General features: G+C 35.2%; 1 protein-coding gene across 2 annotated transcripts in view; it reads right to left on the reverse strand.

Moving 5' to 3' along the window:
- LOC149773607 (E3 ubiquitin-protein ligase rnf213-alpha-like) overlaps positions 1-25,954 on the reverse strand; it is a 371,427-nt gene that overhangs the window by 254,478 nt on the left and 90,995 nt on the right. For both annotated transcript variants that reach the window (XM_089946359.1, XM_089946358.1), the window contains exons 21-27: positions 23,057-23,218; positions 19,185-19,812; positions 14,959-15,139; positions 13,124-13,260; positions 5,927-6,001; positions 4,042-4,148; positions 3,283-3,424 (exon numbers count right to left, since the gene is read on the reverse strand). In XM_089946359.1, the coding sequence (XP_089802485.1) occupies positions 3,283-3,424; positions 4,042-4,148; positions 5,927-6,001; positions 13,124-13,260; positions 14,959-15,139; positions 19,185-19,812; positions 23,057-23,218 (1,432 nt within the window). The remainder of the gene's footprint in view (positions 1-3,282; positions 3,425-4,041; positions 4,149-5,926; positions 6,002-13,123; positions 13,261-14,958; positions 15,140-19,184; positions 19,813-23,056; positions 23,219-25,954) is intronic.

A 25,954-nucleotide genomic window follows, 5' to 3' on the forward strand; every position in this document is an offset into this window, starting at 1 on the left:
AGAACATATAATCCAATTTCCAACTATCTCCAGATATTTTACATAATGCATACATTAAATGGACAGATTCAATTGTCTTAATGTTCAGCCTTGATGGTACCTGTGTAATACAAAATTCTTTGTCATTGTCTCTGACCTTGAACCTGATATCATGGTGAGTAGGTCAATGAACACAACTGTCTCAGTGTAAAGATATAAATACATGACAATTTGCACTAATCTCTGTTTATTAGGAAGGAGGAAACAAAAGGAATGATGATCAACTGACACATATAAATACATCCTACCTCTATTGCATCACACCACTATGCCATGATGGAGATGAATCTAGTAAAAATAAGTGCATAATACTTGCGAATGTATCATGAATACACAATTTTTTCAATGAGTGCATCTTTAGAAATTTATCATAATATGTACAAAAGGTGATCCATAAAGAAATGCAGACAAGTTACTTCCACACATGAAATCTCACACTGTATTTAGTTAAAGAATGCCAAGGGCAATAAATCTGAGTGATTTTTCCACACATCAATTATGAACAACAAGACATCATACAAAAAGTATTTTCTTGAAACCCCTTGTTGACATGTCATTTTGTTCAAAACTGAATCTAGAGCATTAAACATCTTTTTTCGCATTCCACCTTATGGGAAAATTTACATAAAAGTCAACATTTTACTTTCTTATATTGCGCTGTATTGAAACAAATGGTGTATGTGGGAAATGTCCTAAAACTGGCGCAAGTCAAAGTTAACTTACTTTTGGACAAGTTCAGGTAGTGGAGTGACAGGCCTGAGGAATTTTTGCTTTGAATATTTAGTGTGGACCCTAGGTTTATTAAACAGTCAATGAAATAAGTCAAATTTCCACAATCATATTTTTCTAATTGTTGAAACATTTATATTTCTAATGGTATATGTTGTATATTACTTATAAGTTATCTTCTTCAATAAAGGCTTTTAAATTTTTTTACCACTGCTAGGATACAAGTCAGAGAATTACATCTACCCTTGCTCTGACTTGGACCTCAAGGCAGGAGACATGTCTATAGTATTCAATACATCATATAGTCATGATACACATTATGGCAGGAGACATGTCTATAGTATTCAATACATCATATAGTCATGATACACATTATGGCAGGAGACATGTCTGCAGTTTTCAATACATCATATAGTCATGATACACATTATGGCAGGAGACATGTCTGTAGTTTTCAATACATCATATAGTCATGATACACATTATGGCAGGAGACATGTCTGTAGTATTCAATACATCATATAGTCATGATACACATTATGGCAGGAGACATGTCTATAGTATTCAATACATCATATAGTCATGATACACATTATGGCAGGAGACATGTCTATAGTATTCAATACATCATATAGTCATGATACACATTATGGCAGGAGGCATGACTGTAGTATTCAATACATCATATAGTCATGATACACATTATGGCAGGAGACATGTCTATAGTATTCAATACATCATATAGTCATGATACACATTATGGCAGGAGACATGTCTATAGTATTCAATACATCATATAGTCATGATACACATTATGGCAGGAGACATGTCTATAGTATTCAATACATCATATAGTCATGATACACATTATGGCAGGAGGCATGACTGTAGTATTCAATACATCATATAGTCATGATACACATTATGGCAGGAGACATGTCTGTAGTTTTCAATACATCATATAGTCATGATACACATTATGGCAGGAGACATGTCTATAGCATTCAATACATCATATAGTCATGATACACATTATGGCAGGAGACATGTCTATAGTATTCAATACATCATATAGTCATGATACACATTATGGCAGGAGGCATGACTGTAGTATTCAATACATCATATAGTCATGATACACATTATGGCAGGAGACATGTCTGTAGTATTCAATACATCATATAGTCATGATACACATTATGGCAGGAGACATGTCTATAGCATTCAATACATCATATAGTCATGATACACATTATGGCAGGAGACATGTCTATAGCATTCAATACATCATATAGTCATGATACACATTATGGCAGGAGACATGTCTATAGTATTCAATACATCATATAGTCATGATACACATTATGGCAGGAGGCATGACCGTAGTATTCAATACATCATATAGTCATGATACACATTATGGCAGGAGACATGTCTGTAGTATTCAATACATCATATAGTCATGATACACATTATGGCAGGAGGCATGACTGTAGTATTCAATACATCATATAGTCATGATACACATTATGGCAGGAGACATGTCTGTAGTATTCAATACATCATATAGTCATGATACACATTATGGCAGGAGACATGTCTGTAGTATTAAATACATAATATAGTCATGATACACATTATGGCAAGAGTTTATTAAGATATTTTTATTTGTTGAAAAATTGTGCCTCAAAGGTACAAGTCACAAAAATGCAGATTGCCTTTCTGCAATCTTGACTATGAGGCAAAGGGCATGGTTATGGTACAAGATTCAACATCAAGACAAGATATACGCTTGAGCATAGTTTTATGAAAATATCTCAAACCATTACAAAGTTATGGGAGAACAGGCACGTGTTAAGGGACAAACAGATGATTAATATCACCTGTTTTAAGACGGGAGTATCAAATGACATTTTTATGCTTATCAATTCATTTATATGTTCTAATGAGAAAGAAGGTCCATTATTTTCACAGATGAGTCATTCATTTTGACTTTAAATTTCTTGTTTGTGGCAACCATAACATATACAAAAATTGGTACATAATGAACAGAAGTGTTTTCAAAGTATGTATGAATGTATGTAATAGTGTTTTACAAAAGAATATAAAGGTAAAGTAAACGTATAAATAAAATGCCCAAAAATTTAAGACAAGTCCTTTCAAATAAATGAAACACGAAGAACAAGATAAATTAAAAACAAAAAGATGTAAAAACCCCAAAATATATTTGGAATAAAGTTAACATACAAAATCCTTAAAACACATGGTCAACATTTATTATATAAACCACATTCCCTCAAAACCTCAAGAGTTTCAAGTGCGGTGCATCATCATACAGTTTCTTCATGCAGTTCAGATCAAAATATTTGTCTCACATGGTGGAAGAAGAACACTTGACAAGAGTATGTTCCACTGTCAGAAGATACTGGCATGATATGAACTCTGGTCGAGGTTCGCCATTCAAGAAATGTTTCAAAGCATTTAAAAGTCAACTTTACTTAAAATGATTCTTACCCAGGTGTTTTCTTTGCTGCATGTACTGCTCTAATCGTCGTTCCCCACGGTCACTGACATCAAAGTCCAAAAGGTCACTGTTGACCATGCAGTGTATCTTACCAGTTGTGTCAGCTACAGTCCGTCTCCAGAATACATCCAGCTACATAAAAATGGATCAATACTGGGCATGTACTGTATGCATCCACATGTCAGAGGACAGGAAGAACTTATATACAGTATGTAAAATAAAGAGTAAGACAGAGAATGAAGAAGATTTTTCAAGTAATATACAGACAAGGCAATCAGCCTAAATGGATGCTGTTGCTCCAAGCAGTGTATATGAATCCACCAGACCCCACCTCAAAAAAAATCTAATAAATTAAATAGTCTCTGGTTCCATTGGGCAAGTGATTATAATCCTAACCAAATAATAATTTGCAGTTGGATAATTAATTCTGACAGCATGGCTGCAAAACATTAATAATATTTCACACGATATAAAAATATCTATCACATAATGATGGATATAATTTCAAGGTATTATTACAAACATACTGACTCTACCGTGTGACCAAAATACCCTTTAAATATGGGTCTCTGTGAAAGGTAACATATCATTCACAGCAATGATTGCATGCTTACTTCAAATATAATAAATGCATCATTTCTATTTTTCAAGTCATTATCACAGAAGAAAAAAAAAACTTATGTAACTAAGTCAGGTAAAACCTGAAGTTTTAAAAAAATTTGAATTTGTAATTATTTTTCATTACTTACCTGATCCAGTGTTGTCTGTGGTGTACACACCAGAAACTCATCTGCCTGGGGGAGGGGTTGATTTTGATCCATCATGTAAACTGACAGGACAGTGGAGAGAACATCAGCTACAAATAACAGTGACCAGTAAGAAATATACAAGAGGACATAAAAGGAAGACAAACTAGTCTTTTGAAGGAACTGGTGCTCTACAGGCTAAACTTTTTTCTTCAGGAATTTGTTGTATTTTCTTTTCACTGATGAGTATTTATGCCACTCAGTTATTTATTAAAAACTCTAACACCCCAGGTTTTGGGAAAAAATATTTTTTTCTTATATCTCTCAGTTAACATGGTGACAATAAAAGCCTGTGTAAATCAAAACCAATTTCTTTGTGAGAAGATCACTGAACATAAGTTATTTGACTGTGTAGTTCATGGAATACTTCACATATATCCACCAAACTGGTACTGATACAAATATATTCATACTTGTTTATGGCATCATGCACACAAGCCATTGCATGTAAAACAGAAATATTGTGAATGTCACAATATATGCCCACCCTGTGTTTATTGCAGACAATAGCAGGACATGGTTGACTCAGGAGATTACTGACCACTGGCTGAAATTTGCATGCGCAATCATGTCTTCTTCCAGTCACATCAGTCACATACTTATCTTTGACAACTGTCACCCACCCACCAAAAGGCTTCTTCCTACACCAAGTGAAAACCTTTCTACAAAATATTTCTCCTTCCAGTCACAAAGACCATAACCTTTGACCTTTTAACCACCAAATCACCTAGCTTCTACCATACCTTAAGTGCATGCCCTCCACAAAGCCTGGTCAAGGTACATTGACTTGAACAAAGTTATTATGAAAAATAATTATTCTTTAAGTCACAGTGATCTTGTTTTTTTTTGTTCCTTTTACCAAAGGTTTCTTCATTACCCTAAGTGCATCACAAAGAACCAATAATATTCTGCAGAAATAATTTTACTTCCTTCAGTCCAGTGACCATGAACTTTTACCCCAAAATTTATAGGCTTCTTTCTTACTCCAGATGTAAGCCATCTACAAAGTCTGATAATGGCATCTGGTGAGGAACTCATGTTTTGGAACAAAAATTTAAAGGAATCCATTATAATGGCCATTTTCAGTTTGATCACTACAAAAACCATACAAAATGTTTCAGTGAAAATACAATGATTTGTTCAAGAGTAGTAACTGTATAGATACAATAATTTTTAAGAAGGCTTCTATTGTACCCATCCATGATGACAGACTGGCACATTTTCAAACAGGACCAACCAAACATAGTAAGACATGAGAAATCCCTTTGAAGACATGACAGGAAAAGCAATAACAGGATTTTCAAGATGGCCATCATTGGTGCAAATTCTGTTGTCAGATCTGTACCATTTTAAAAGGACCAATTGATTATTCAAAGATGATTGACAGTGAAAACTCCATTCTGATATTACCATCCATTCACAGGGAGAAGTAATGATTTTCAAGATGGCTGCAAAAGCACCCCATGTTTTGAACATCGGATTGGCATCATTTTTATTTATTACCAACTAATACTGTAAGAAGATTTCAAAGATGTCCATAATGGCAGACATGCTGGTAATTAGACTGGCACCACCTTCATTTAAAATTTACTAAACATAATTAAATCTATAAAAGAAAACCCCAACTTGATATGATTTGCTGAACATTTGATTGATACCATTCCACACAAGACCATCTACATATCGTAAAGAGTCTTTAGTGAAAACCAAGGACCAATATTTTGTCCAACGTTTATATTGCTAAAATGAAATACCTACTTCCATAAGACATGTATATCATGTTTTTTCATCAATACTGACAACAAAATCTCTTTTAAACAATGTTTACCTTTTGGACAGAGGATCAGGTTGGGTGTTCCTGGCACAAAACTTGATGGGAAAGGTCGGTTGATTTGTCTGCTATCTGAAAATTTGGCAAATGTGGATCAAAATTTAATCTCAAAAATATTATGTATTCACTTGTTTTCTGTGCAATTTCTTAGTACTCAGACAAATATGATAAAAATACTTTAAGGCTTTGGCCATATTTGGCCACTTAATGTTGTAGGATATGGATAATTCAGTTGTTACGGGGTTTTTAAAACATGGAGTACGTGCACAATATTAATTTTCATCTTTAAAAAATGTTGAGAAATTAATTAATTATTGTAAAATATGCTTTACCCTAGCTACCAATATGCAGTACAGATCAAGTCTTTTCTGCTTGGTTGCATGAGGTACTAACTTAATTAAACTAAGCTGAAACAACATTGTCAAAATTATTCTGACCCTTTCATTGTTTCCAACACAGCTCAACAAGACCTATCTTTAACCAATTCATGCCATAAAGAACCAATAAGTGTTATTGGATCTAATACATCACACACATTTTTAAATATCAAATATAATATTGTTTTTAGATGTTAATAAATTGGAAATATTGTGCAAATTTTAATACTTGATAAAATAGCTCAAAATGATGAGACAGAGAGTGCATGAAGCAAGTACAATAGTATGTGCTCCAATGCATGAATCAAGTACAATAGTGGATGCTCCAATTCATGAATTAAGTACAATAGTGGATGCTCCAATGCATGAATTGAATACAATAGTGGATGCTCCAATGCATGAATTGAGTACAATAGTGGATCCTCCAATGCATGAATCGAGTACAATAGTGGATGCTCCAATGCATGAATCGAGTACAATAGTGGATCCTCCAATGTATGAATCAAGTACAATAGTGCAGCCTAGTGGTCAGAGCATCCGCCTTGGATGCGGGAGGTCGTGGGTTCGATCCCCGGCCAAGTCATACCAGAGACTTACAAAAATGGTACTAACAGCTGCCTCGCTTGGCGTTCTGCATTAAGAGGTTAGTGTTAGGACTGGTCGACCTGGTGTCAGGATAATGTGACTGGGTGGGACATCATGCTACATGTCTGCGGCATGATGCCCCAGTGCTAGACATCACTATAAACTGCCACATTGCAGACATCGTAGCAATATGACTGAAAAATTGTTAAAGCTATGTTAAAAATCAAAATCACATCACATCACAATAGTGGATCCTCCAATGCATGAATCGAGTACAATAGTGGATCCTCCAATGCATGAATTGAGTACAATAGTGGATCCTTAAATGCATGAATGAAGTACAATAGTGGATCCTTAAATGTATGAATAGAATACAATAGTGAATGCTCCAATGCATGAATCAAGCACAATAGTGGATGCTCCAATGCATGAATCAGCTGGCTCTACAGAGCCCGAAACGGGTAATTTTACCAAATCTGTACTTCATTTTCATTCTAGGGGCCCCGAGTGGCCAAGTGGTCTAAAGCGCTGTCTGTTACGGTTCACTGCCATCTCACCCCTGTCTGTGTGGGTTCGAGTCTCGGATTCAGCCAAGGTGGGTATGGGAGAAAGCTTGCCAGTAGCTTCTCATGGGTCGGTGGTTCTTTCCAGGGTTTTCCTGGGTTCTTCCTCCACCATTAATACTGGCCGCCATGTATAGCCTATCGTGTGCTGAAAAATGGCGTTAAACCCTACAACAACAACAACAACAATAACATTTTCATTCTATTTGTGTTCTGTCTGAATTAAGTTTATGTCTGCATTTCATCTAAAATCTCATCATTTTTCATTTATGGTCTTAGAAATGCATTCAAATCTTGCTTTACTCCATTGTTACCTTTCAATATTGGAAAGTAATGGAAATGTATTTATGGCAGTTAGGTTTTCCATTTTCAAAACTGTTATTGTATAACTTTCACATCTTATCTTATTAAAAGTGTTTTAACGAAATGCAAATTCTTTTAAAAAAACAACACTGAATATTGTTATAAACATTATTTAATTTATTTTATGTGCTTGACTCTTGGCCATGATTGAGGAAAGCATAGTCATGGACTAGCTGACTCATATAATTTTTAAAAAAGTTACTGATATTTGAGTTCAAAGACCAGCTTTATTTAAACATTACATTGGTTCTATAAGCAAATGTATGACCCACATCCTGGTAATTTTATTGTTTCTTAGGTTGTGATAAACAAATCTATTCATTCCTAACTTAAGAACAGTTTGTAAAATTATTTTCAGTTGTGTTCAGATATAACTTAAGCAGAGTCATTTATCTAAAAATTAATCATTGTAATTATAAAGTGCTTATTAGCTTTTTGGACTAAAACAATATTTGGGGATTATTGTGAATTCATTCAAAGACATTCTGAATTATATCATTGTGTTTCATCAATACATCAGTACATCAACTTATTCAAGACCATTGGTACAACATTACATTAGAGTCAATATTGGAACTCATTTGGAACACACTATACTTTTGGACATCTCACAGAGCTGTTAGCATTATTTGAATTCAATTCACAATAATGCAAGTTCCTATTAAATTTTCACTTTGCAACTCGGAGAAATAAATTTATTTGCTGATTTTACTAAATGTTTTGGTTTTATTTCTTTCTGTTGCTTAGTTTAAGACCATAGAATCATAAAATGTACAATAAAAACAAAACATCAACAACATTATGTGTATTATATAAACCAGTGAAAGAAAGAAAGACCTTTCAGCTAATACAGAGGCAAGGTTGTTCACTAAGCACATTAAAGAGGAACCTTCATTCAGATTAAGTATCACAAAGAAACTCTCTAACTTCAAGGCTTATAATAATAGACTATCAATAATAATAATAACAATAAAAATAATAACAATAATAATAACTCATTAAAGGATACATTTAAATATAAAAGATTTCTATATTTCTGGATTCGAGTCATGGCAAAATGAAACATGAGTCACTTCAAGAGACTGATGCTCCATGCAGTAAAAGATTTTCCAGGTATTTAAGACAAGACCGCTCCTTCATTTTAACTACTGAGTGCTGAAACCATCTATGATATCCGTCACTGATAACAAGATTTCCAAATTAGCTGCTATGGTGGACATACTGTATGTCAGATTGGCACCATTTTCATTTAGGACAAAGTAGACATTATTTGAAGTCTTTTGGTGAAAACTCTGTGTCATTATGATTATCCATCCATTGGGAGCTGTTGTTGTGGAGTTGAATACCATTTTTCAGCACACAATAGGCTACACATGGAGGAAGAACCCAGAAAGAAAAAAGAATAAGAACAACCACTGACCCAAGGGAAGATACTGGTGAGCTTTCTCATGTACCCAAATTGGTTGAACCTGAGACTCCAACCCATGCAGACAGACAGTGATGTGATGTGATTTTTATTTTTAACGTAGCTTTAACAATTTTTCAGTCATACCGCTACGATGTCTGCAATGTGGCAGTTTATAGTGATGTCTAGCACTGGGGCATAATGCCGCAGACATGTAGCATGATATCCCACCCAGTCACATTATCCTGACACCAGGCCGACCAGTTCTAACACTAACCTATTAATGCTGAATGCCAAGTGAGGCAGCTGTTAGTACCATTTTTTAAGTCTCTGGTATGACTCGGCCGGGAATCGAACCCATGACCTCCCTCATCTGAGGCGGCAGACAGACAGAGGTGAGATGGTAGTGATCTGTAACAGTGAGCGCTTTAGACCACTCAGCCACCAGGTGCCCTTCCAGGGAAAGTAGTTGCAACAAGAATTATTATTACAGCCACATTGGCAGCCATACTGGATCTACAGCTGGCAGCTTTTTCAATTAGGACCAACTAGGTACCATAAGATGTCTACTGATGAGAACCCCATGCTTTTTCAATTAGGGCCAACTAGGTACCATAAGATGTCTACTGATGAGAACCCCATGCTTTTTCAATTAGGACCAACTAGGTACCATAAGATGTCTACTGATAAGAACCCCATGCTTTTTCAATTAGGACCAACTAGGTACCATAAGATGTCTACTGATGAGAACCCCATGCTTTTTCAATTAGGACCAACTAGGTACCATAAGATGTCTACTGATAAGAACCCCATACTTTTTCAATTAGGACCAACTAGATACCATAAGATGTCTACTGATGAGAACCCCATGCTTTTTCAATTAGGACCAACTAGGTACCATAAGATGTCTACTGATAAGAAACCCATGCATTTTCAATTAGGACCAACTAGGTACCATAAGATGTCTATTGATAAGAAACCCATGCATTTTCAGTTAGGACCAACTAGGTACCATAAGATGTCTACTGATAAGAACCCCAAGCATTTTCAATTAGGACCAACTAGGTACCATAAGATGTCTACTGATGAAAACCCCATGCTTGAGGTAGCCATCCATTTGGGAGTAAAGATAACAATATTTTCAAGACAGCCACAATGGTTACTATATTAAGGGTTAGTCATTTTCATTTAGGACCAAGCAGACACCAAAAGAACTCTTCTGATGAAAAACCCACATCAAAACAACTCCCTTAAACTGGAGTAGATAAAACAAGAGTGAAAACATTATGATGATATGACCATTCATTCAGGAGATGTAGCGATAACAAGATTTTCAACGTGGCCACTGTGGCAGTTATTTAGACCCCATATCAAAAACATTTTAATTCTGGACCAAGCAGACATCACAAGATGTCTTTTGGTGAAAACTCCATATCAATATGGCTTACAGTACGGGTGGGGGGGGGGAGTAGTGATAAAATCATTTTCAAGATGGCTGCCATGGTGATCATATTAGATGTCAGATCAGCACCACTTTCATTTAGGACCAAGTAGACATGATAAGCAATGTTTTAATAAAAACCTCATGTTGATATGCCCATCCATTCCAAAGGAATAATGATAACAAGATGTGTGGTGGTCATACTGGTTGTCAGATCAAATGGACATTAAAAGAAGTCTCTGGTAAAAAAAAAACCACATCAATAGAACTTTCTGTTCAGGTTGAGTTGTTATAAGATTTTCAAGATGACTACTATGGTGGCCATAATGGACTTCAGATCAGCACAATTTTATTTAGGGACACCTAGACATCATAAGAAGTCTTTTAGTGAAAGCCCCATGTTCATATGACCATCAATATTGAGTAATAATAACAGGGTTGTTAAGATGGCCATTGTGGCAGCAAAATTAGACACCAGATCAGCACCATTTTCATTAAGGACTAACAAGTCCTCATAAAAAGGTCTCTTAGTGAAAAATCCATGTTGATATGACCATCAATTGATAAAAAGATTTTCATAATAAATGGCATGGTTCCCATGTTGGATGTCAGATTGGCACCATTTTCATTGAAGACCAACTTGACATCGTAAGAAGTGAAAACCCTATATCGATCTGACTCTCTATTTAGGAGAAGTTGAGATAACAAGATTTTTAAGACCACTGTGGAGGCCATATTGGATGTGTGAGCAGTACCATTTTCATCTAGACCATGGGGTGAAACTGAGTGTAAAGTTTCATGGCAATGCTCCTAGAATATTAGATGGCTTAGTGGCAACAAAACCATAAAAAAAAACCATGTGCTAATGGACAGATGAAGATTGCATATCCCACAAAATCCGACGAAAGGGCAACAAATCATCCAATACACTCTTCAGTTTTTTAAAGGCAATATACCTGATTGTTCTGTGCACTTCATATAAATCTGTTTCATGCACAGCCAGACAAATATTAAATAGAATTGATTCGGAAACTGAGGTTTAGGATACAGTAATGAAGCAATGAATGTGGTAAAATTGAAGCTAAATCATTTGTGAATAATGCATTATAGAAAAATCAGAGTTTGTTTGCGATATTAAATGGGGTACTGCTGTCTCGTACTCAGTGAGCTGCCATGTTCTCTATCATTACAAAGGCCATTCCTTCTCTTGTTTTATTTCATATACAGACATGATTTTAATCTTCCATAAAAAAAAGCTGAAAATTTTTTTATGGGAGGTTTGGGGGTCCTCTCCCCATGGGGTCTCAAGGGGCAGCACTTCCAATATTGGAGGTCCAAAAATGCATTTTACACTCATATAAAAATGCTCCTGGTACAACTTATGATGATAAAATAAACCAAAATAATCATCTGAAAAACTAATAAACTTACCAAAAATGTTCAACTTGACTTCAATAATTTTGCAATATTTATTGTCACATGAATTTGTTCTCCAATACTATTGATGCTGAAGTTCTTTCATGTGTATGCAAGTGTTTACATCGTAGTTAAGTCACAATAATTTGTCAACTTTTGCAGCAAATATATTATACTTCTTTCTTTTCATAACAAATCTGTAAAATTAACACCTAAGTACATCAACTATATACAAATAATCCAACACATTCACTGGTCTTTTTCTCCACTGGACACAATCTGTTAATATGCCAGTCGAATCTTTTTGCGGCTTTGGCAAAGATTTCTTTAGCCTTCCTTTTTGTCACCTAAGACATTTTTTTGCTCAATGTGCAATTGTTTCTTTTCCTTCTCAATGAGAGCCTTTTTCCTTTCAAGCTAGTGCTTTTATTGGCAGCATGGAGTGTGCATATTCTGATAGAGGTCTACATCTGTTCTCTCATGCGAGAAATCTTTCTTCTTATAGTAATTAATTGTAGGTGCTGTTCCAAACTCTTCCATCTGCAAGTACTGTAATTCAGATCTTTATTGCAGAGGTCACAAAATGCCAGTCCTCTAGCATTCAGTTTTTTCATAAACTGAACAACTAAATTTACCTCAACTTTTTGCTCCAGCCATTCCCATTTCCATACGTTTTTTAAACCTTTACATAAATTTTTTGAGTCATTGTCTCTCGTAACAACTCAGGATGCCATGTTTTGCAAGGATGCTTCTTCTTTCCACTGCCATCAGTTTCCATTACATGAAGATTCATTGGATGAATGTAAACTATTGACCAATCAGAATACTCTTTACAGGAGTCATGTACTAATATATGGAAAGAATAATTTATAAGGGTCGTTGCGGAATGGGACCGGACAGACCATTTTTTAAAAACTGGATCAGAGATGATATAAAAAATGGACAATATAAAAAAAAATCTGATTAAAGTCAGGAAAAAAGTGGAATTCCACTTTAAACTGGAGAAAAATCAAATATTAAGCAATGCATTTACAGTATTCTTACCTTTTTCAGCCAGTCTTCTAACAATGAGTCCAAGATGTTCAACACTCAGATAGTCAGTCACACTGGAGGAGACTGAAGTCAGAAACTCTTCCCAAAGTTTTTCCAAGTCTTCAATCAATGGATCTACATCCATGTCTCTGTGTAATATTTGAAAACATCTTTATGTAAGTAAGACCTTCTGATTGAAGAAACCAAAATATCTCTTATCTTATATGACTTAAGTGCTGTGCCAGTTAACTGATTTGATTAATACTTTTTAACATTACATATGTGATCCACAAATTGATTTGTATGTGTGTGTGTGTGATCTGGATTTTTAACGAAGCTTTAACAATTTTTCACTATGATGTCTGCAGTGTGACAGTTTATAGTGATGTCTAGCATAGTGATGTCACATTATCCTGACACCAGGCCGACCAGTCCTAACACTAACCTCTTAATGCTGAGTGCCTAGCGAGGCAGCTGTTAGTACCATTTTTGTAAGTCTTTGGTATGACTTGGCCGGGGACTGAACCCACAACCTACCACATCTGAGGCAGACGCTCTAACCACTAGGCCACGATTGACTTGTACAATAAGGAAAACACAAAATGTGTTTCCAGTCAGCTGACTGTTCCTGTTTTTTGTTGCTAGCCCTAATACCTTTTTCTCCAAGGAAAATTAATGTGTGCATCTAACTCAGCCAGTTTTGTCTAGTACTTGAAGTATTTAGTACATTATACATACTAATTATTATAATATATATGATGTCTATAAAACAAAAATTAACAAAAAAATTTATTTTTTTAATCAAAACTGACTTATGCATCTAACTGAGCTGGTTTAGCGCTGTACTTGTGTATCTAACTGAGCTGGTTTAGCCCTGTAGTTGAAGCACTTAGTAAATTATATATACTAATCATTATATTTTATATATAAATTTTTTTTAAAAAGGAAAACCCCACCTAACTACCTAACTATCGTAATTTTAAAAGCAGTGCAATAGGAAACACACATTTTATTTTGCCTACTAAGACTGATTACTACACCTCCATTATTGTTTGTAACTATTTAAAAATGGCAAAATTACATGCTGTTTGATTGGTCACCTTACAACTAAGGATGTGATAATTTTTAAAAAGTGCAGTACTATGAGGATATTATTAAAGTCCTCACCAATTAAAGCAGTATGAGAAAAGGTAATTTCATAATGTTATGTATTATGTAACAATAAAAAAATCTGTTACAATTTTCCTTAATCACTTTTGCTATTTTAGATAAATTGGACCATTCTTGTTTTTACTGGACCTGCTATTAGAGACATCACCGGTAACTTAAACCACATCAGTGTCCAATATTCTGGTGTCCAGTTCCCATGAGAAACTGTGTTATTATTAGAATCACTGGTAATTTTGTGATATCAGTGTCCAATAATCTTGCATCCAGTTCTCATGGGCAAACAGAATACTGGGTCTTGGGCATACTGTATGCTACATTAAGGTAACCCAGTGAGATACTGCATGTTATTATGACTTTTGCCACATTTATAAAAAAAAAATATTTAAAAATATTTCACAAAGGAGAATAGGTATTAACTAGCCATATCAAGAAAAACGACAAGTCTCTAATGTAATGATTTCATATTTCTGTGCTTTCTCTTCACTAACAGTTTTCAGCCAGGTTACCAGGTTCCTTTTCTTCAACTCCACTCTTACTCCAAATGTTAATGACAAACCTGCTATTGGTTTTCGTAAATAGATGGATTATATCTAAAGCATTATCAAAATCTAGTCACCTCATGATAAAATCAAGAATGGTTTTATTAAATCGCAGAAAAAGGTAAAAGGTTTCCATACCCCTTTGCCACCTCAAGTCTGTTTAAGATGGATGCAGTGATGGACATTACAGACTGATCTGATCTATTCCAGCCTTCATATGGTATGGCCTCCTGGGCTGGTTGGTCTCCATCCCCCATCTCTGTGTCTTCTTCTGCATATATATCCTCATTATCCAGATGCTCAGAGCACCAAATTATACCTGTAAGAGATGTTAAAGATGAACAGTCATCTTCATCGTATATATTAAAATGACATTACAGCTGATTTCTCTTTAATGTGAGCCACCAGCTTGTACCACAAGTACATATGACAAGGAATCAGAATCTGTGTTACAAACCATGGTAGTGCTATCGATTGAACATCACAATTATAAAAATTACATTTAAAAAAAAAATGAAAAATAGGACCCTAAAATCAAAATTATTAGAATTATATTTTTGTTTTTAAATTGAAAAATAATACTGAACATCAGTCGCAACACTTTTACATAAAAAACTATTGTACTTAATTTGGACATTACCAGAGTGTTTTTTTATGGTCATGATTCAAATCTGATTAGCCACTGCTGTATTCAGCCAAGATAAGGTAAGATATTGTAGTCCTACCAGGCTATTCAACACCCAAAGTTATCCATCCCTCTAATAAGCCATAACTCTCACTGGTCTGTATTATATTTGGCTCAAGTACACATGACTGTTTAATTTGCCTTTAGCAATAAAGCCACCTCAGCAGATCAGTGACTTTATCTCTGTAAACACAGCTCAATGAACAGCCCTTATATTGTTGTTGTTGTTGTGGGGTTTAACGCCATTTTTCAGCATATGATAGGCTATACATGGTGACCAGTATTAATGGTGGAGGAAGAACCCGGGAAATCCCTGGAAAGAAACACCGACCTGAAAGAAGCTACTGGCAAGCTTTCTGACATACCCACACTGGCCAAATCCGAGAATCAAACCTATGCAGACAGAGGTAAGATGGCAGTGATCCGTAATGGAGAGCACTTTAGACCACTCGGGTACTCTGGGCCATGCCTTCATAGTGTCAACCATTGTTTATTGACACCTGTATGGCAACAAATCAAAGAAAGGGTTAGCAGTGGCATGTCTTTTGCCTTGAGACTGGTTTCTTTAATCTGTTGTAGTGCAGTCCAGAAGAGACAGATATTCATTTGCATAATGTAGCTACAGTACAAATAAGGTCTAATCAAACAAGTGTCACTTTCCAGAGAAATCAGATTTAAAAGAGAGTTTAGTCTAATTAGTATTTTTGAGTGAATTAAGACATTTAAACTGCCAATAGACACATCCATAAAAGGAGAGCTTAATATGGAAATAGGATTGTGATTTTAAGGGATTTCCTATGGAGGATGTTGAAATGCTAAAACTGTGCTATGGGACAGTTTTAGCTCAATGATGTTCAGCACCGATAAGATTTATAAGGACAGTCCACATCAGTGAATGCAAGACTGCTGCTGACATCATTCAGTTCTTCCTTGGTGCCAAAAAAGAAAATTTACTCAACGATCAGTAGGATCTACTAATAACAGTGACCAAATAACCCACCAGAAACACTAGATGCTGTTGCAAAGCTTCATTTGCACTAAAGAAAGGACTGATAAATATCATAGACTCTGCTTGAAAAAACACACACAAAAAAACTAAACAAGAACGATCTGGTCTATAAAAAAAATCAAACTAAAATCACAGAATACTTACAGTAGAAAATGCACATCATGTGAGTAACTGCTGTTTATTCTATGTGGATTAGTACAGTTTGTGAAAAAATGTTTTTTTCAGACAGTGAATTTTAAATGGATTACAACAGATATATGTAGGTTTGTCATTTTTTCTGTTATTCTTTGTTCTGGAATTGCTAAAAGCGTGCAGCACATAACGTGAAGTCATTCAGTCACTAATCATCATATGTAACTGACATTTTAACTGAAAATGAGATATTTTATTGATTCAAAAAATGACATTACTCAGTGCATTCGTTACAGATGTTCATTTTTTTAATTGAAAAATGGGTGAAGAAGCATGTGATTATGATCTTCTAATTTTGCAAGTGATTATAACATTTTAGATCACTTTCAACTTGATGCAGCTCTAGACAGATAACTGGCAAGTATATTTATTAAAATGAGGTCTTTATATCATTGTTTATAATCATATCTATGGCAATTTGGGTTGAAAGAAAGCAATTTAAAGCTTCGTTTCTTTATTTTAAAATATTATTATTGGGCATAATCAAATGTATAAATACCATGCAGTGAAAAAAAAACATAATTTAGATAAACAGTATTTTTAAACATCTGACTGGCATTTTCGTTACCCCCAACCCCAATATATTCAACATTTATGATCATTTTCACTATACCGCTGTCCAGTACATAGCATGATCGGCAGTTATGAACCCCGACTACCATATTATAATGGAGGATAGCTGTACGCAACCATGCATTATTGCATTGATCAATGTACTGCTGTAGTCCTCAGTAGTCCAACTGGTTTTGGTAATGTGTTGAATGACTGTGTAAAACTGCCAAAATAAATTAAAGGGGGAGTGTGCCATTTTCTTTTCCAATCTGTAATTTTCAAAAACAGTAGATTTCAACAATAAAACAATATGTGCAGTATCTCAGATGTTTTTAAGCTATAAAAAGATTTTCAATATGGTCATCATGGTAGCCATAATGGAATAAAGATCAGGACCATTTTCATTTTTGACCAACCCATATAACCATCCTTTCTGAAGGAGTAATGATAATATTATCAAGACAGCTGTCATAGTAGACATATTGGATAAAGGATAGGCACAATTTTCATTTAGGACCAACAAGATGTCATGATAAATCTCTTGGTGAAAACCCCAGATCAATCAGACTATTCAGAAGAAGAAGAAGTGATAAAATGATTTTTAAGATAGCCATATTGGTGGCCATAATGGATGTATGACTGGCATCATTTTCATTTCAAGGTCCATCATCTCTTCTTCTGGATGCCTTGTTTTCTCTTTCCCCTCACATGCCCTGTAGGATTGTCTTGGACAGGCCAGATAAGTGAGATATGGCCTTACCATCTTAGCTGGCGTTTCTTTACGGTGATGAACAGATCTTCATAAGGTCCAATTGTACCCTGGATTTTAATTTGCACCTCTTCATTAGAGACGTGGTCTTAAAATATGAGATTTTCAGGATCCTTTGAAAACATCTCATCTCTAAGGCATGAATTTTTCATTCTAGTTCTACTGTCAGGATCCATGTCTCACATACAAACAAAAATATTGACAGGATGAAGGTGCACACCATTAGTTACCTCTTGATTAGGAGATGGAAAGAATTTTACATTATCCTGCCATTAGTAGTTGGAGTATAAAGAAAAGATTAGAATATATTTGAAAAGAAAAAACTGGATTCCCATTCAGAAACGCAATCTTTAAACATTCTTAAAACATTAAATTATAAGAAAAAATTCACACACCCCATATAAATATATGCAATAAACTACAATGAACAGTGCAAAACTATTAGTCAAAGACTAATTAGATACTAATTTTGCACTGTTCATTGTCAGTTTATTGCATTTATCTTAATCATTCCCTGACACACGTGATCCCTTGCTGGATCCAGTGCACTTGAAAGGACTGTTATTCACCATATGATTTGTATGCTTTATATACAAGGCAACCATTATCAAAGTTATTCTCAGCTATCATTACACCCCATCCACTCATCCCAATGACCTCCAATACTTTGTCAGAAGCAAGCCAAACAAATTAATCAATTTTAACAAATAAACTGCATACTATTTTAAGTAATTAACTAATATTAAAGAAGAGAGAGAGAGAGAGAGAGAGAGAGAGAGAGAATGTGTGTATGTGTGTGATTTGGATTTTTAACGTAGCTTTAAACAAAATTCAGTCATATCGCTATGATGTCTGCAGTGTGGCAGTTTATAGTGATGTCTAGCACTGGGGCATCATGCCGCAGACATTTAGGATGATGTCTCACCGAGTCTCATTATCCTAACCCTAACCTCTTAATGCTGAGTGCCAAGCGAGGCAGCTGTTAGTACCATTTTCATAAGTCTTTGGTATGACTCGGCCAGGCATCCAACCCACGACCTCCCACATCCAAGGCGGACACTTTAACCACTAGGCCACCGGAGCGGTCAAGAGAGAGAGACAGAATTTTGTTCTGTAACATGTTTTGCCATTTGTTTCAACAGACTGACAAGACTTACCCTCTGTAATCTCATCTGGTTTCACATGCAAAAGAGCTGCTTCTGCAAGCTTCTCTGAATATCCTGCCTGGATCATCTCCTCGATAAAAGTTTGTTCCTCCTTCTCCTTTGTTTCAGCTGATGCAACCTCCTCATACTCTTCTATCTCCTTAAGTTCCTCATCCACCTCCATCTGCACTACCTCCACATCTTTTGAAGCCTTTCTCATTGCATCTACCAGATCTTCATATGTACAATTCTCCTTCACAGCTGACAAAAGGGGGTAGATCCTGATATCTGGATTTTGGCTTGAACCAACTTTCACCAGCTCTTGTTGTAAAATAACCAACTGGTCTGTTGTAAAATAGTTCAATTCCAAATATTCTGATCTTTTTTGGTTGATATGGCCAATCCATTTATCCAAACAATTTTCCATAAATCTTGCTATTTTTGGTATGACTGCAGTGACATCGTCATTCTTGGTCCGTCTTCCCTTTAAAGGTTTGGCTCCCTGACCAAATTCGATAAAGGCACAAACAGGGCGCTTGGGATCACATAGAAACTTTGTCTGCCAATGTTTGAAAAGGACACATCCAGCCGAGTTCAGTTTAATGAAGACATTGGCAAGTCTTGTTACACTGTCAAACACCTACATTGAGTAAAAAAAGGAGCTTGAAATACAATAACAGAAGACTGTAGCAAGGCAACCATTATCAAAGTTATTCTCAGCAATCATTACACCCCATCCACTCATCCCAATGACAACCAATACTTTGTCAGAAGCAAGCCAAACAAATTAATCAATTTTAACAAATGAACTGCATACTGTCTATTTTAAGTATTAATTAATGTTACAGAATAGATCATTGCTACAGGTCTTGAATATGTGTGCCCTACTTCCAAACTCTGTAACTTCAGCATATTTTACGATACATTAAAGCAGGTGGTTATTATCTACATGGGGAAAGATGTAGTTATATAATGTAATCAATTAATATAGACTTCTACTCACATCATATTTTTAGAAATGGTTTTGTATTCTCCATATTCATTTGGATCCACATGTCCTTGATCATACCTTTCTATGTATTTCATATTTCTGGACTGATCTTTTCTTATGTGATTATATTCCAGAATTTCAAAACTGATATTGTCATAATGGTCTTTAAACCATGTTTAAGGTATTGGAAATGTTGTTGTTGTTGTTGTGGGGTTTAACGCCATATTTCAGCACACAATAGACTATGCATGGCGGCCAGTATTAATGGTGGAGGAAGAACCCGGGAAAACCGCAGGAAGAACCACTGACCCATGAGAAGCTACTGGCGAGCTTTCTCACATACCCATGTTAGCCGAATCCTAGACTTGAACCCACGCGAAAAGAGGTGAGATGGCAGTGATCTGTAACGGAGAGCGCTTTAGACCACTCGGCCACCCAATTGGAAATGTAATAATGCCAGAACTGGTAAGAATATACTTTTTCATTCATCAGAATGTTTTGGTACATTACTCACATTTCATGTACATACTGATATTCCTTTTGGAATGTCTCCTGGAGTATTTAGGGCTACTGAGATTTCATGATTGCCAGTGATCCCATATTATTAATATATCATAATACTTTTGAAAATTTGTTAGTCATTACTGTCAAGGTATCAGTCATTTGTGCATTTTTGTGTCCAATACCACTTGTAAATTAACGAGTCATTGCTATCAAGGTACCAGTCATTTAGGCATTGTATGTCCCATAACACTTGCAAATCAGCAAGTCATTGTTGTCAAGGTACCAGTCATTTTGGTGCCACATGTCCCATATCACTTATAAATTAGTGTGCCATTGCTGTCAGGTACCAGTCATGTGGGCATTGCATGTCCCCATATCACTTGTAAATTAGTGTGCCACTGCTGTCAGGTACCAGTCATATGGGCATTGCATGTCCCATATCACTTATAAGTTAGTGTACCATTGCTGTCAGGTACCAGTCATATAGGCATTGCATATCCCATATCACTTGAAATTAGTGTGCCATTGCTGTCAGGTACCAGTCATATAGGCATTGCATATCCCATATCACTTGAAATTAGTATGCCATTGCTGTCAGGTACCAGTCATATGGGCATTGCATGTCCCATATCACTTGTAAATTAGTGTGCCATTGCTGTCAGGTACCAGTCATATGGGCACTGCATGTCCCATATCATTTGTAAATTAGTTTGCCATTGCTGTCAGGTACCAGTCATATGGGCATTGCATGTCCCCATATCACATGTAAATTAGTATGCCACTGCTGCCAGGTACCAGTCATATGGGCAATGCATGTCCCATATCACTTGTAAATTAGTACGCCACTGCTGTCAGGTACTAGTCATATGGACATTGCATTTCCCATATCAGTTGTAAATTAGTGAGTCACTGTTGTCAAGGTACGAGTCATTTAGGCATTTTGTGTCTCAAGATATAAAACTTCTGCTACAATATATCTCAATATTCAGCATAGGTAAATTACACTCACAGTTCATGAATGGATGAGTCATCAGACTGCACATTAGCATAACAGTTAGGGACTTGGTTTTACATCCTGCAATATTTATATTAACTGTTAAAAAGTAGCAAATATATCATGGCTAAATAATAAATTAAATTCACTCCCCTGCCCGTCTGGATTGTGCTATCCATAGCACAAAATCAGTTTCTTTTCCATAATAATTCACATGCAAATTTACCTGTCCCAAAACTTTTTACCTTCTCTGTCAAAGCAACCTTGACCTTAAGCTTTTCACCCAGAAATCAATAGCATTATTCTTTACCCCAAGTGAAAGCAATCCACAAAGTCTCTTACCTGTAGAAGATGGACAATTCAAGTTGTCACGTGTAATGAAAATAGTAACAAACAAATGGACTGCAGAAATCATTACACACCACCTTATAACATGACAACATATTTAACCCTTTACCTCATGCAAGCGCCTTTGGATGCCTCTACTCCATTCGCATACAAGCGCCTTTGGATGCCTCTATTCTATTTGCATACTAGTGCCTTTGGACACCTCTACCTGAATCGCATACAAATGCCTTTTGATGCCTGCTGTAAACATCAGCCATTCTGAGCAGGTTTTTATAGCACCACCTTCGGGGAAAACCCCCTATTAGATACTATATTCATTTCTGTGAATGACCATTATGTCAGATCACGTGGTTACTGTTTATGCTCTGGTCAAAATCTGCTATTTAAAGTAACTGGGTTGTATTCTCCACTCTCCAAAATGGAGGTCACGGATTTCGTTCAGTACTTACAATTTTCACGATCAGAATCACAACTATGAAATTTTCAATAATTTAGGTAAAGGCTCCAATAATGATGTAGGCAGCAATTTGGTTTTTTAAATTATCAAATTCAGATGACTTAGTATGAGAAATGGCAGCTTCTCTGACTTGATGGTGAATGAGTTCTCTCAAGATTTTAAAGCACATAAAAAATTCTTATGTGAAAAATAATTACACAGCTATAACAAATTGACTTTACTCTTAAATTTTTCCATAATAACATGTGTAACAAAAATGTAAAATGGTTAAAATGCTGTTAAACGTAACATACACTACACTGCTTACCAGTTAACAGGCAGGCCTATGTGTATGGAGTCAAATAGGTAACAGGTGTTCTATTTATAGCGCAATAGAAGGGCTAAAAAGCCATATACTCTAGGAGGTAAAGGGTTAAATCATCCACCTTGGAACTATTTTTTGCCACATCCCATGCTATGAAAATGCAACAAATGTTTATTCATATTCTAATAAATAAAGTAAAATACAGCCTTGTCTTGTACATCAAATCCAATTGTTTCATGAAACAAATGGTATTTTGAAACTAATTAATAAACATTTCTTTACTAACCAACATAAACCTATCTACATCATCCTTCCCTTGCTCTGCCTTCCCAGCCACCAGCATCAGACGGCTCTGAAGATCCTGCAGTTGTTCAAATGTGTACTGTCTGTGACCTTGGAACTCCTTGTCATGGTCAGGCACTGTCAACTGCAGGGTATTCTGAAGATCCTGCAAGAAAATATGTGCGCTATATAAATAACAACCCTGTGTATTATATAAAATCCAGAAGAAAAAAAATTGCTTTATCCATGTAAATTAAATACTTTGCTTCATGTAATTTTTGCACAAAAAATAACTAATTTTTTCAAAGAGAAATAAAACGAAAAAAAAAATATTTTTTATTTTTGAGAACTGATCATGTACTTAAAAAAAAGGACTCAATAATGAAAACTCAAGAATATGGTACATAAATTTGCCTACAGGTGTAAGAATTACATGAGGTAAGTTTAAAAATGGGTAACTATAACATGAACTTAAGTATCCCAACATCATACCATTATAGTTATGTCTCATGGTCAAAATAAATTATGCCATTTAATAAGGAACTTACTAGATGAAAATAAATTATTTTGTTTGCTTTCATACAAGATATAGTGTTGAGTTTTCTTCATGCCATTTTGCTCAACATACTTTACTTTAAATGTCAGTGCTTAACTCAAGGATTTGTCAAAGAGAAAACAATAAAAATAATACAATTTCGAACTTCCTTCATATTCATAAATATATATTTTGCATTTAAATAATCATATGAACTGATTTCAGTCAAAACCCCAAAGAGAATTATCTATGCTCCAAAATTAGGTCACCTTAACATTAAGCATTCTATGTTGTTTGACAAGTGAAATGCTGTCTTTATTCCATAGAAAAAGAATAACAATTCAACAAAATGTATAAATAAAAGAGGTAATAAATATAACATCCTTAAAATATGTTATTATTTTTTATATATACGTCATACAATATGTTCAATGTTCACCCTTCAGGAGGTATTTACAAGTTAGGTGTGTGTGTTGATATGCAATCATCATGATCTCACCACATCTTCGTGATCATTTCTACCTGAGGGATGCCACTTTCCAAATGTTGGTTTTTGACATTCTTAAGTTTGTTTGTGGAATTATTTCATTACTATTTTGCTAAGTCTCACAAACATGCTGATTTATATAACATCTTAAGTCAGGATAAGGAATCTTCCATTCAAAAATGCATGAATCAGATAAAGGTATAATAATCTCTGATTATGTCAGACACATAAAAATGGATATAATCACACGAACGGTCATCTACATGTACATAAAAACATGGAAGCGAATTAAATTACACTACTTAATGTGATTTTTACTTCAAAGTCTGATAATTCAAACTTAAAAGGATGAAACCCCAAAAATGAATTTCCCCAAATCAAGAGAAGACCCTTTTTTATATTAACTGCCAAGTGCTGAATTATTTGGCAGTCAATTTTTTTATTATAGGATCGTATTATTTTTATTTAGGACAAAAAAAGATTTCAAGATGGCCATACAGATGTCGATTGGATTCACTTTCACTCAGAGCCATCTTTTACATCACATGAACTCATACTGAAAACCCCATGTCAATACAACAATCTGTCCAGGAAAAGTAGCTATAACAGAATTTTCAATGATGGTTGTCACTGCAGATGTCAGATCAGCACCATTTTCATTTAGAATCAATTACACATCATAAGAAGTCTTTCAGTGAAAAACCCCATATCAATATGATCTTCAATTTAGGGCTGTAGTGAGAACAAGATTTTCATAATGGCTGCTATGGTAGCCATACTTAATTTAAAACCAACTAGGGTGAAAGTCTCTTTAAAGTTTTATGTCAATTTTCCCAATAGCTGGAGTAGTGATAGCGAACTTATGCGAAATAAAAGGCTATCACATAAATCTAATGACAAGTGTGTAAAATTAACAATGGCAACAAAATTATTTCATACTAAATAACAAACAACAACAAAGTTTTCAGTTTATTTATACTGAATGTAAGATATTACTGAAACCATTTGTCTTACTGAGATCATTTATCTTACTGACATCTAACAGCAAAATCCAAAAGCAGTCGGCAAAGAAATCAGTAGGATATAAAATCAGAATGCAGCTTTCATCAGTCCTCAGAGACAAATGAGATAGAAAGGCCCATGAGGTGACAATGCCACAAACCTCATGCCTTTTAAATGTTATGAAAGAAAGGCCCCTATCAGTAAGGGACTCTCTTGATAGTCATTGCTAACCACTTTGAAATAGTGGAAGCTGAAATAATAGCTGAGCCTTGAAGTTAAGGAAACAATGCTTCTGACCTTTTCTTCTCCCTTTACAAGCTACCCCCCAAAAACTGAGCCCTAACAAGCCATAAAAGTTTATCCAAATCACCCCTAGCACAGACATGACTGAGACTGGGCTTCTCAATTGGAAGTGGAGCTACCAATGGAAGCTGTCTTTTTTTTGCTAAAAATGCCCTGATTAGTCAAGGAGAGAAATCGACTCATAATTTCCACTGAATCTTACACAGCCTTGTTCTATCAATATAGCTTCAAGCTTGCTCCTCCATCTCACAGCCACTAAGGACAGCAAGAAGCATACAGTTAATAAAGTTCCACTGTTTTTCATCTTTTAGGCCCATGGGAATGTCCTATTTCATGATTAACACCATGAATCTCAGTCTCTTTCATGTTCCGTTTTCTTTAACAAGGCATCTACTACTTTCTTTTGCTTTTCTTTGATAGCTGGTATACTGCATGATTGATAGCTGGTATACTGCATGATTGATAGCTGGTATACTGCATGATTGATAGCTGGTATACTGCATGATTGATAATTGCATTGTGGAACAGATCAAATAAATCAAAATTTTGCCAACAAAAATGCTTGCATACCCATG

Source organism: Sinohyriopsis cumingii, unplaced genomic scaffold (genome assembly GCF_028554795.1).
Source record: "Sinohyriopsis cumingii isolate HCF-2022 unplaced genomic scaffold, ASM2855479v2 utg000624l, whole genome shotgun sequence".
Classification (NCBI taxonomy): Eukaryota; Metazoa; Mollusca; class Bivalvia; order Unionida; family Unionidae; genus Sinohyriopsis; species Sinohyriopsis cumingii.